The sequence below is a fragment of the Seriola lalandi genome, unplaced genomic scaffold (assembly GCF_002814215.2).
Source record: "Seriola lalandi dorsalis isolate HSWRI2012SDOR001 ecotype SW California unplaced genomic scaffold, Sedor1 jcf7180002054920, whole genome shotgun sequence".
NCBI lineage: Eukaryota > Metazoa > Chordata > Actinopteri > Carangiformes > Carangidae > Seriola > Seriola lalandi.
This window is the reverse complement of record NW_019525472.1, coordinates 501,249-514,175: the sequence shown is the minus strand read 5'-3', so window position 1 is coordinate 514,175 and position 12,927 is coordinate 501,249. Positions and strand designations below refer to the sequence as shown.

Genomic DNA, 12,927 nt, shown 5'->3' with positions numbered 1-12,927 from the left:
CAAGACTCTGAGCTTCTTTACCTATAAGAGGAATCCTGTTTGACGAGGAAGGCAGGATTTCATTCAGAATAAGTTGTAACACAGTGACAGCAAGCAGCACAGTGACCTTGAAGCTCAGCTTCTCGCCCCCGTTGTCTGAGATCAGGAAGGAGGCCAAGTCCAGACACAAGAAGAACAGGACGGGTACTATGAAGTTGACGATGTAGAGTGTTGATCTCCTCCTCATGCTGATCTGTTAAATGATGTTTAAGGTTCAGGTGACTGATATAACTGCTCCTGCACACCAGAAACACAACTGAAAAAACTTTGCAGCAACAACAAGGTAATCTGCTCATCACTGCGGGAGAGATTGAGTCTTTAAAGTGATAGTTTGGGTTATTTGACCTGGGGTTGTGTCAGGTACTTGTGTATGATCAGTGTATTACCTGCAGTAGGTTCAGATCAGCGCCCTAACACTTTGGAAAAGCAGCAGCTTTGTTGTGATTATTTTCACTGCTTCATCTTTCCATCAAACAGCCCTTAAATGATGAAAACAACGACAAGATGAAGTTATGAAAATATTCAAAATAAAAAGCAAATTTAAACAGATACTGGATTAATCTTTTTTGGTAGGCAGCGTGTTTTCTGCTGACCCTGTCCACAGCAGTAATTCACCCATTTTCCAAACTGGGAGCGTAACGATCCGAAGCTACTGCAGGTAGTACTCTGACTGTGTATAAGTACTGCACACAACCCAACGTCAAATAACACGAGCTGCAGTCAAAACCACTCAAGAAAAACTGAGGGTTTGATTGTTATATTTCAGATGAGAGTAAAATAAGGAACAAAATAAGAAAAAAATGAAGGAAGAACAGGAAGGGAGGAGGAAAGAAAGGAAAGAAATGGGACGAAGGAAAAACGGTACAGAAAAAAGGACAGAGGGATAGAGAGAAGGAAAGGGAAAAGGAAGAACAAAGAACAGACAGGATAGAAAAGAATATATGCGGATATTAGGAATATTTTTAAGTTTATCTCATGTTGAATCTGAGAAATACAGCTGTCAGATAAATATAATGTAGTAATAAGTACAATATATCTACGACATTTGGTAAATTAAAGTTGCAAAATGGAAATACTCAAGTGCAACTAGGCCTACCTCAATCTGAGCTCAAACAGCGTGACTGATGTTAGTTTCTATCAGAGTACATCTGTATCTATTCATACCCACAGTGTAAATGATGATGTCTTGGCCGAGTAAATCGCTGGCGTTGTTGGAATTGACTGTCATGTTGATGAACAGCCATTCGTACTGGGTCCGCATCACCTCCCGAGACCACTCTGTGGCCTCTGAAGAGTTGTCACTTGGCTGCAGCCGGATGTCCTTGGCTGGGGGGGAGATGAAATTTGTAGAGCAGATATAGTGATGTGACAATAAACTCTTATAAACACAACTTGTCGTGCTCTCACCAGTGTGTATAACAGACTTGAAGGAGAGGCTGCAGCGCTGTATGTCGAAGGGGAAATTATAAATGTGCATCCTGCAGGTGCTGACCAGCACCTGGTCATTCTGGACTTCAACATCACCTTTATCGTTGATAGTGAGATAAGGACTCGGAGGTGCTTTGTCTCGCTCTGTCCTGTATGAAAACACATGGAGGCAAAGCATTTCCACTCAGGCTGTGTATAAACAAATGCACATAAAAACAGATGAATGGAAACGTGCTTAATGACAATTTAATCGTGCATCCAGGAATGTGTTAAAAATGATGTTGCACTTTCAAATGGGGAGCACTTGTTATAAATGTCAAGTAGTGTTTTAGCATCCAAATGCTTCAGCTACTAATCAAAAACACAATGTCCTGTCCAACATTACTGTAATGAGTGTCTGTGAAAATATCGTAGTAATGTTCATTTCATTAATTTATCTTTTACTCTTCTTTTACATAAGAGTCATTATGGGTAGTATACAGATACATTTACACTTACATTTCTTCAATAGTAAGATCTGGCTTCCACAGAAACTCAGATGGAAGAGAAACATTATCAATTCCACAAAATTGATTTGGATCCCAGGAAATGTATTCATTGTGCCACCTCTACAGGGGAGAACAGACAAGAAACAAAAACAGAACAATGAAAGGAACAGTGAGAAAGAGGGACACAAATGAAAAGGGCTTTGATAAGAAAACATTTTTTAAATGTGGCAGAACTCACCATGACTGTCCAAACGTAAGGGATGAATTTTTGATCTTTCTCAACCTGTAAAGAAATAAATATGTGTGAAAAGCAAAGCACAACCAACACAGCACACTGTTTGAAAAGATCAATCACACAGTAAAATCAGCGGTAGCATTTCCAACACATATGTTCATAAGCATCATGCTGGGAACACTGGCTGCTGCCGCTGAGCTGCTGGAGAAGCGCACACGTGTGTTCACACCTGCTGCATGTCTGCTGCGTCGCTGCTACTGCACCTGTATCTCTCTACATACATGATGGATTTCTCTTCATAATAAAAAATATCCGATTTATTTTTTTGACAGATACGTCACTAAAATACCACTCTGTCCATATACAGCTGATAACATGGTAATATTTTTTCATTTCTGTGTCATATTCAGATTCAGCCAAGACATAGACAACTATGGTCGAAGGTGTCAGTTATGTGTAATGTTGCTGGTATGGTATTGCTGGAAACTCAAAATATAATAATAATAATAATAATAATAATAATAATAATAAAAAAATTGGTAGGTACAATAGCCTACACTGACTGTCTCTTTTGACACAAAGGACCAATACTGTATGAGCTCCTGCTCAATGGACATAGTAAAGACCATTTCAAAAAAGGTTTAACCACTCACCACGTCAAGAATGGCATAGAGCAGAACTTCCAGGTAAACCCGTGTGGGGCGTTTGTAGTTTCTCACAGGCCGGGTCATGACGTACTGCTCATTGTTTTTGGTAAGGTGCAGGTAATTTAAAACATCCTGATAGCTGCAGTTATCTTCAGAATACACCCCATCTGACGCAAAAACATGAAGACCCATTCACAACGAGACAAATTACTCTTAAAATGAAAGAAATCAGGAACATGCTCATTCCCATGCTCTTAACTTTTCGTTCAAATATTGACGTCAAAGCCCTGGTGTTTGTCCTGGGAATATCTTCAATTACACCATGTATTGTGAAACATATTTGGGTGAAGTTTACAATCTCCAAGATCAGCAGATAAAAAAATAAAATTCTCCAGGTCTTCAGTGAAGGACATGAAGCATCTACATGCTATAAAATGCTTTTGGAATATGGAGGGATATGTTACAGGGATTTGGGTGTATCATTTGATGAACATGGATGGGATGAGATTTGCAGAAACTTTACACCACTTCTACTGGACCCCAAGTAGATAATACTGTGTAGACCTAGAAGATTTAAGAGATGTAGTGGGGAGGAGAGTCCACTAGTACATGTAATATGGCTACTGTAAGGAGACTGTAAGGTGTAATCTGCTTTTCCACAATCACTGAAGAAGTGGACCCAGACTGCTATTATGATTGGGTGGCAAAACATTCTCAGGAACTCAGGTGACTGACTTTTAGGAAAAAGCAGTTCCACAGAAGAGAAAAAAAACCCTAGCGGGACATGTATATTTCTTCCATAGAGTCGTCAGTGTAAAGACGAGGTGGAAGCACAGTGTTTTCCTTATTACTATGTGAGAGCTTGTCTTGTGATTTAATTACTTCTTTATTGCATTTTATTTATTATCATTATTTCTAAACTATCTATTTATGTACTTTTAATTTATTTTTATTCAGAATTGCATTGTGTCCTTGGCCACAGCTTTATACACAAGCCACTATATGTGCAGGTCTGATGGGAGTATGGAGTCTGAGTCAGTTTGAAATACAATGCATCATAGGTCATCTGTTGGATGACGGATGTTTATATCATAAAATAAAAATTGACTAACATTCATCTCTGTGGTATCTACACTCACTGTGATACCACTGTAAAGGCCATTATGTGATGGGTGTGAGGATTTTTAAAGATTTATGGTCCAAACATTTAAGTCCATCAAGGCTCTCAGTCTGAGATCCATCCCATATACAATGTCCAAACACATATCCTCTTAATTTTGTTAGCAAAGTTCACTCAGACTACAATTGTGTCAGTCTTTTGTCCATCTTCTATTACTGCTATGATAGGCTGTGTTTTTTTTTTTGGTATGAGTCACACAGATTATTTCCTTCACTGTAAACACAGAGTAGACGCATGCAAATGACAAACACATAGGAGAACAACACACTTACAAAAGGCAATGCAGTGAATTAAGAAGACACAGCAATTTTGTGAGCAGCTGAGCACTGCCCAAGCTTACCTGTGAGGAAGAGCAGGAAGAGGAAACCAGAAAGCATCCTGACTGCAACATCTGTGCGAGACATCCGAACAGTAAATATGTTTCCCTGTCCTCTCAGTTTTGTCTGTAAATGTCATCAAGTCTGTTATAAAACAACTGCCTCATTCTGGAAGAGGGCCAGACAAATTGAATGACCAAACGTTTATGTTTTGGGTTTTTTTTTTTTTTTTTCAAATCTCATTACTCTAATAGCCATCCGGAGACAGTAGTCACTCCCACAGCAGTAATCACAGCATCTCTCAGTGGTCTTTCAGGGGAAGAACAAGAGGCGGTAATGCTCTTGGTGGAGACAAAAATGGGCTGTAATGACTGTTTAATGGTAAAAGTAAGTTCAGGAATTGCAGCTATTAAACATTTTGGACAGAAATCCCACACATCCAGGCGAAAAAGCACAATCAGGAACAGTGTCAGTAACACTTAGGACTCTCCTGTCAATGCTGTGAGTGAAATTACAGTGATAATATAGTGTGACAAATTAAGCATGCATGAGCTGTGCACAATCCCCACCTATTTGAGAGTTCAGTGGCGCAAAAAACCATACGCACTGTTCAGATGGAGTGACATGGTCAGATGAGTCATCCTTCGCCATATTCTGGACAAGTGGGCGATTGCATGTGTGGCGAACACCAAGAACAGTACACACCTGAGTGATTGTTCCCCACAGTGACGGGATCTGGTGGGTCCGGTCACTGAATGATGTGATGAGTATGAGAATTACGTGAGTCGTGACCTTTGCGGTCACTCGATCTCAACCAAACTGAACACCATATGGGAGATTTAAGACTGACTACCACGGTTGTCAAAAGACCAAATAAGGCAAAATATTTTAGAAGAATCAATGTCAAGGAGCGTTGAAGCTGTTCTGGTGGTATGTATGTGGTGGACCCAAGCGGCAGCCTCCAGGGCTGCAAAATGGAGCCAACATTTAAGTGTCAAAAACTGCAGTTCCTCGAATGGCCACTTGAGGTTGGCTCAGAAAATGACTCTCCGTAGACTCCCAAGTTTAAATGCCCAGGCAGCAATAAACATGTTTACAGCCTGGTACAAATTACGGTTTTGGTTTCTATAACTAATTTACCCCATTTTTATATAACTCACCCGTTGTATGTGTAAATTGTGTATAATTTAGTGCGTGCTGCTTCGATTGACAGGTGGGGGAGCGTATGCTTGCTATAAACCAACAAGCACCGAAGTCTCTGCTCCACACAACCCCCCCACCTCTTTGCCCATTTTTGGATTACCCACAAGTCAGGTGAAGCCAGGCACGGGGCTCTGTCGGTCTGGACGTCAGATGTCTGACCTACTGTGCGTGTTCTTTAATTTCATCTAAATATTATTTTCAATTTAGATTAATTACAAACATTAATCTCTGTGGGTGGGAATCCACTGCTTCTGGATTTATAATCAAACCATGAAAAGCACCAGCTCACAAATACCTGCAGTAATATACAGTGACTGTGGTCACAGAGAGGCCGTTATAAGATGGGCGTTGACAGGGCTGCAGGATTTTATCTCGTCAGACCAGTAATGAGTTTTAAACGTCAGTATTTTTGCAGACATTTAAGTTTGAATTGGGCTCTCCATTTGAGATCTCTTTCCTATGGTACCCAAATGTATATTTGTCAAATCATGGCCAGGAGCACAGGGACAGACTGGGATAATAAATCAGGACAGGAATCTAACATCAGCCCAGGCCAATCTCCACACATTCACAGCAGAACACATACGTGCACTGTAACGGGTCAGTTCACTTGATGTCAAGACTCAGGCAATTGCACTTCCATTATTAAGGCAACAGGATTTCTGTGCATTAGTGGAGTGTTTGCTTTGTACCTGACATTTCTCCAGAGCTGTGACTGGACGTCTGTCAATAAATGTAAACGCATCACCTGCTTTCCTACATGTTGTATCTGATGCCATTTATCAGTCTTTTAAACATCAGATTACTTCAGGAAGGGTGACTGAGATATTAGGAGTGGGTTCCTGTTTCCTGTTTGTTTTAAACAATAAAGCTGTTCCTTGCATGTGAGTGTCATTTCCTCCATGGTTTTTTTTCTCCTAATAGTGCATTCCCTCTAAGCTCCATCATTTCTCTTTTTTTTTCAAACTGTCTCTAACCCGTGCTGTCCATTTTTTCTGTCCGCTTTTGTAGAGTTAGGCCCCGAATGCAGACCAGACACAAAAAACTGGGCTGGAAGTTAGGTATTTTATTCAACAAGAAAAATAAAATAAAAATAAAAAAAAACACAGGGAGACACCAAGGACACTCAATGAAAGTAAAAACAGAAAATATAACCAGCAGGAAACAGAACAGGAGCATGAGACTCAAGGGAACTACAAAAAGGCAACCAGGAGTACGACAGAGAAAAGCAAACTGACACAGACAACAGGAAGCACAGAGACCAAACACACAAGGGAAGCAAAGGTGTTTGAACACAGTTGAAAAATATTAAGGCGCGGCCGCCAATCAGAGTGGAGGGAAACAGGACAAAGACAAAGTCAAATTAACATGAGACGCACAAGGGAAGTGATAACAACAACTGTCTTAACATAAATAGTCGAAGTCGAAAAGTGATCAAACATAAAGTGTCCATCACGGCAGACCATGACATTTGCTCCACACTGCTCAGCCACATGTTCTCCATGCCCTGACTGAACGTTGTGTTGATGTGAACGTGATTGCAACCGATTTGCAACATGATCATAACGGCATGTTAGATATAGTCACACCTGAATTTGCTTCCTATTAATTTGTATGTAAAATGGAGCGAGACCCATTTGCTTTTTTTCAAAGATATTCTGAATTTTTCAAAGGTCAGTTTTCATGCTGCGAGAATCACAAACAAAACTTAATTTGCCTTCATTGTATTGGCAACGGAGCAACACATTTTTTGCACAAACTATCTTCGTGGCTGAATGTGGGTAAGGTTTATTTGTCTTTTTTCTGGTTATGTAAACTGACCCATTAATATCATTGGGTTTTTGTTTGTTTGTTTGTTTGTTAGTTTTTCTTTGCAATTCTTTTTGGATCTGAATCTTCATCCCTTGGAGACGCAGCCTCTCCTCTTGTCTCTCTCCTGTGTGCTCGGAGAAATCTGTGTGCTGCAGCCAGTGAGTCTCTTCCTCCCTGAGTGTCCAAGAATATATGACACTACTGTAAATATCTGAGGCCGGTAGATACTGTTTATGTAAGGTGCATATTCAAATAAGTAATTTATATATTTGTGTATATGTGTTGCTGTTTATTTGTACATTACAAAAAGTCTATTACATGTTTTCATGTTTACACTTAATTGCACCTACTCAGAAAAATACACAACCTGACATATATGTTAAAAAATCTTCAACATTTTCATGCAAGAATGGAGATATGTATGATAGGATGTATGATACATTGTCCATATTACATGGCAAAGACATGTAGTAGAATTCTACAATACAAGACTAGTCATAAGTTATACAGTGCATTACATGCAATCAACAGCCCCTAAGGAGCTGTAATATACAGAAGAACTAAACATAGATGGACAACATCAAACACATTACCTCACCAGCTTTGCTAAAAACCAGGATGTGGGAAATCAAGGCTTTTATGAGCACATCATTTTATGTATGCCTCTTCCCGCAGAGCAAGATATGAAAAAGAAAACCGCCGTTAAGTGCTCAGAGCGCAAACAGCTGATGTCCATTGTGAGCAAGTTACTGTCCGTGATTTGCTGTTCAATTGTTATCTGGTTTGCAAACTCACATTAACATGTTTTCCCCATGTGGAAGTCTGTATGGTGGCTCATTCAACAATCTAATGTGCAGCTCATTAGCTGTTACTCCACCCACTTCTATTCAACCCTCTATCGGAGTATAAACTGATCCCTAAAAGAGAAACGGTTTGCAGAAACTTACGTACAAGTCCGTCTTTTGAATCAACTGTGGACATTTATTGTCCTGTCCCTCAGCTAAGCCAACGAGTTAACTAGGTAAGAGTTTGCTGACTGACACACACACTTTGTTACCGTACTTGAGTGATTTTATAGTGCAGTTTAAGTTTGTAATAGTTTTATAGGGATTGCTGGTAGTCAGCGTACTAATACACAAAAGCTGAGTAGGTAGTGAAGTAGGTGTCAGAGGAGAGAGCGCAAGGCTGTGCTAGCTGTTTCCTGCAAGCACATGCAAACCAGGTACATATTAACTTGAAAACACGACAGGAGAAATAAAGGTAATTAAATTATTATCATAAATGATTATCTCTGAGTCTAGTTACTCATTTATCTTTTATGAATTTCTTCTATGCATTGTTCCATTTTAAAAAGATGTAAGCTAAAAACACACTGACCACTGTGACATAGAAAATAAAGAAAGCTCTGTTGACTCTTTTAGCCACTCTGGTCCAGTAGCCGGGCTTGAACTCGTCCTTCCTGCTGTTGAGGAGCAGAGTCAGTGTTTTCTCCATCTCCTTCAGCTCGTCTGAAACCTTCTCCAAGGCGTGGGACTCCTCCACCAGCTTGCTGCTGTTCTGATACAAGAGAGGTTTATTAGACTTGTTAATACAATTGTGGCTTGTAACAGCTGTTACATTTGAAATGTATTTTGTGTGTGTCCTTTGTGATGAGGATGAAGTGCGATCCAGTTCTAACCTCTTTGGCCACGGACAGCAGTTCAGACGAAGGTCCACCATCACCATCATAGATACACACACACTGAGTCCGTTTGTGCAGCTCTGAAAGGACAGTTTTTTTCTTTTCTTACCAGATTCAAAGTAATACAATTAACAAGTATGTATTATTAGAAAAATACCTACAATACATCATAACAGTTAAAGAAGTTTAAGAATAACTTTTAAGTTGCCAATCCATTACTAAGTTTATCTAAAGCAAAAATATATACGATGCTAATGGAAAATTAAAAGGAGCGGTGGTCTCACTGAGAGTTCAGAGGGAATAATAATCCTGTGCTGTGTGAGAATCACTCAGCTCAGTACAGTGACATGTTGGTTCAGTGTTGTCTGATATACTTCTGTTTTTTTCCATTAGTTGCCACTGCTGTATTTCATATCATGTTTTTCTTTTGTCATATTATCAACTGTGTTTTCTGCTCATGAAATAATTGTCCATGACTTATGTCTGAAGTTATTGGCATGACGTTTTGTAATTTTAGGTATTTAAATTCTTCCCAGTTCACATCATTATTAAACAGCTCTTCAGTGAGGTTAAGTCAGGTCAGGTCGTGACCACAGTCCATATTATCTACCTCACTTCCTTATAGAAACAGGCTGGTTTTGTCAGGTGGTTTAGTCAGCTCTGCAACAGTTAGCGCCAGTTATTGGGTTTATTTTGTAACAACTAATCTCTACCTAAGGACACTTTGTGCACCTGGATCCTGGTCTCACCTCCGTGACCTTTGAGGAAGTTGGCATTGCCCTGTTTGTTACAGTCCTCACTCGAGCTTTGGTCTTTATCTGTCTCACTCTCTCGGGATGCAGAGTCTTTCTCTAACAGATACATGATGAAAATCGTCTCCAGGAGGCTGAGCATCATCAGTGCAAACATCCCAATGCAGTAGACAGCTGGAGGCAGAAGGCAGCTTCATTAATGTGGACCAATAACTAAACATTGAGTCAGAATATGTGCTTTTACTACTCATATGAAATACAGTCCAATAAAGGCAAGACTCTGAGCTTCTTTACCTATAAGAGGAATCCTGTTTGACGAGGAAGGCAGGATTTCATTCAGAATAAGCTGCATCACAGTGACAGCAAGCAGCACAGTGACCTTGAAGCTCAGCTTCTCGCCCCCGTTGTCTGAGATCAGGAAGGAGGCCAAGTCCAGACACAAGAAGAACAGGACGGGTACTATGAAGTTGACGATGTAGAGTGTTGATCTCCTCCTCATGCTGATCTGTTAAATGATGTTTAAGGTTCAGGTGAAATACTCAAGTGCAACTACCGCAATCTGTACAGAAATAAATAGTTTCTATCAGAGTACATCTGTATCTATTCATACCCACAGTGTAAATGATGATGTCTTGGTCGAGTAAATCGCTGGCGTTGTTGGAAGTGACTGTCATGTTGATGAACAGCCATTCGTACTGGGTCAGCAACATCTCCCGAGTCCACTCTGTGGCCTCTGAAGAGTTGTCGATTGGCTGCAGCCGAATGTCCTTGGCTGGGGGGGAGATGAAATTTGTAGAGCAGATATAGTGATGTGACAATTAACTCTTATAAACACAACTTGTCATGCTCTCACCAGTGTGTATGACAGACTTGAAGGAGAGGCTGCAGCGCTGTATGTCGAAGGGGAAATTATAAATGTGCATCCTGCAGGTGCTGTCCAGCACCTGATCATTCTGGACTTCAACGTAACCTTTGTTGTTGATAGTGAGATAAGGACTCAGAGGTGCTTTGTCCCGCTCTATCCTGTATGAAAACACATGGAGACAAGTGAACACACAATGCATGATGGCAAAAGCTTAAAAACTAGAGATTCACCGATATTGATATAATACCAGTGCTCTGTTTTTCCCAAATTTACAATCTGTATGCTCATGGCATGGAAATTATTGTATGAATCAATTTTTATTAAAGGTAACTTGATGGTGTGCATACAAACAACTGGATGGAAATTCACTTTTTGACAATACAATCATAAAGAAATGTGTTAAAATGCTGTTGCACCTTGAAATGGGGAGCACTTTAAATGTCAAGTGGTGTTTTAGCATCCAAACACTTTACCAAACCTACACTTACTTACTTACATTTCTTCAATAGTAAGATCTGGCTTCCACAGTATCTCAGTGGGAAGAGAAACATTATCAATTCCACAAAATTGATTTGGATCCCAGGAAATATATTCATTGTGCCACCACTACAGGGGAAAATGTGACAAAATCAGGAAAAAAAGGGACAGTGAGAAAGAGGGACAAAAATTAAAAGTGCTCTGAAGAAACTAACTTTATAACTCACCATGTCTGTCCAAATGTAAGGAATGAATTTTTGGTCTTTCTCAATCTGTAAGCAAAGAAATATGTGTGAAAATCTTTTGAGACAGAAAACATGACAGCATAACACAATTATCTATCACACAGAAAAACTGTGATATAAGAAAACAGCAGCATTTCCAACTCTGTGTACATGAATCACATGAGGCAGTGTATATTATTTCGAACATACAAGAGAGCACTTACAGAGCACAGACACAGATTTAATGTTGTGCATTACAACACACAGTAATATACAGAGACTACTAAAAATTTTAAGAACACCTCAAAAAAAAAAAAAAAACACATAAATCACCACATAAAACTTGTGGTTTTGGCTTGGCTAAAAACCAGACAACCAACTACACAATATCAAAAGCTAGCTGATGAGATAGCTACAGAAAACCATAGCTAAAACTAGATTTAAAACTTTCTTTCTCTGTCTATGTCTAACAAAATATATGTTTTTGATAAACCAATGTTAGTTATTAAGTTTGTTATAATCACAAATAATCCAAATTATAAGAATAAGGCTTGCTAAGATAGTCCAGATAGCTAGCCAAGCTTAATAGTAACTGCTATCTTAGCCTCTGACTATAGTTGAATTAACATGATAAATGTATTCAACTGTTGATAATTTTGAACATATTGAGAAAAGTTTAATCCTATAAATTATGAACTCTAAATCATCATAATAAAGTTTGTTTTCAGAAAAAGCCTTGCTAACGATCAGTTGGCAATAAGCTAATTAGCTTAGTTAGCAAGCTAACAGTTCATCTACTGTAGCTAACAGGACAATGAAACCACAGAGTTGTAACGGCTTCAACCTCCGACCCCGCCTTCTCTGTGTTAATCAATTTGTGAATATGCTAATCAGGCTGCGTGGACCCCACAATGGGATTGGTCAGAGCAGAGGGGCGGAGTCTCCAGGTCCGTGGCCGGCTTTCCCTATTGGTGCACAATGATCATGCCTGTCCACACCACCTCTGATTCCTAATGGGCGATTATTTAGACATTTAGACATTAATGTTACATCCACTAACCTATATATATCAGACAGCCTACACTTACGGTTTCTTTTGATACATAGGACCAATACTGTAATACCGTAATAAGTTCATCTCAATGTAAATAGTAATTATCATTTGTAAAAAACTTTAACCACTCACCACGTCAAGAATGGCATAGAGCAGAACTTCTAGGTTAACCCGTGTGGGGTGTTTGTAGTTTCTTACAGGCCGGGTCATGAAGTACTGCTCATTGTTTTTGGTCAAGTTCAGGTAGTTTAAAACATCCTGATAGCTGCAGTTATCTTCAGAATACACCCCGTCTGAAGCAAAGACACGAAGACCCATTCACTATGAAACAAATTACTCTTAAAAGGAAAGAAATCACAAACATGATCGTTCCCATGCTCTTAACTTTTCATTTAAATTAGAAGTTCAGAGCCACGGTGTTTGTCTGGACATCAGAGTGAGTTTGTAATTACTTCATGTTTTCACATGTGACTATACTAAATAATTACAGCAAAACTGGTGAAGGGATGGGGCATGGTCCAGGGA

At 39.5% G+C, this 12,927-nt stretch overlaps 2 protein-coding genes across 2 annotated transcripts in view; both read right to left on the bottom strand.

The window, feature by feature from the left end:
- Positions 1–4,421, bottom strand: part of LOC111673545 (5-hydroxytryptamine receptor 3A-like) — a 5,997-nt gene extending 1,576 nt beyond the window's left edge. Inside the window, exons 1-7 of the mRNA XM_087169902.1 lie at positions 4,358–4,421; positions 2,844–3,004; positions 2,194–2,238; positions 1,966–2,075; positions 1,447–1,616; positions 1,208–1,365; positions 22–232 (exon numbers count right to left, since the gene is read on the bottom strand). Of these exons, the coding sequence (XP_087026028.1) occupies positions 22–232; positions 1,208–1,365; positions 1,447–1,616; positions 1,966–2,075; positions 2,194–2,238; positions 2,844–3,004; positions 4,358–4,421 (919 nt within the window). The remainder of the gene's footprint in view (positions 1–21; positions 233–1,207; positions 1,366–1,446; positions 1,617–1,965; positions 2,076–2,193; positions 2,239–2,843; positions 3,005–4,357) is intronic.
- Positions 4,422–7,627: 3,206 nt separating this feature from the next.
- Positions 7,628–12,684, bottom strand: LOC111673514 (5-hydroxytryptamine receptor 3A-like). Its single transcript, XM_023431290.2, has 9 exons — positions 12,535–12,684; positions 11,352–11,396; positions 11,144–11,253; positions 10,636–10,805; positions 10,397–10,554; positions 10,077–10,287; positions 9,780–9,956; positions 9,028–9,110; positions 7,628–8,906 (listed from the first exon to the last, which is right to left on the bottom strand). Exons 1-9 carry the CDS (start codon positions 12,610–12,612, stop codon positions 8,679–8,681), a joined length of 1,260 nt encoding a protein of 419 aa, XP_023287058.2. The 5' UTR covers positions 12,613–12,684; the 3' UTR covers positions 7,628–8,678.
- Between the last annotated feature and the right edge of the window lie 243 nt (positions 12,685–12,927).

What these genes read in the sequence shown, in the direction of transcription:
- LOC111673514 (XM_023431290.2), bottom strand. Translation starts at nt 12,612, where the DNA reads ATGACCCGGCCTGTAAGAAACTACAAACACCCCACACGGGTTAACCTA. An exon ending in CTTACATTTGGACAGACATG is followed by an intron (nt 11,254 to 11,351) that starts GTGAGTTATAAA and finishes TTTCCCCTGTAG; the next exon opens with TGGTGGCACAATGAATATAT. An exon ending in GATCTTACTATTGAAGAAAT is followed by an intron (nt 10,806 to 11,143) that starts GTAAGTAAGTAA and finishes GTTTTCATACAG; the next exon opens with GATAGAGCGGGACAAAGCAC.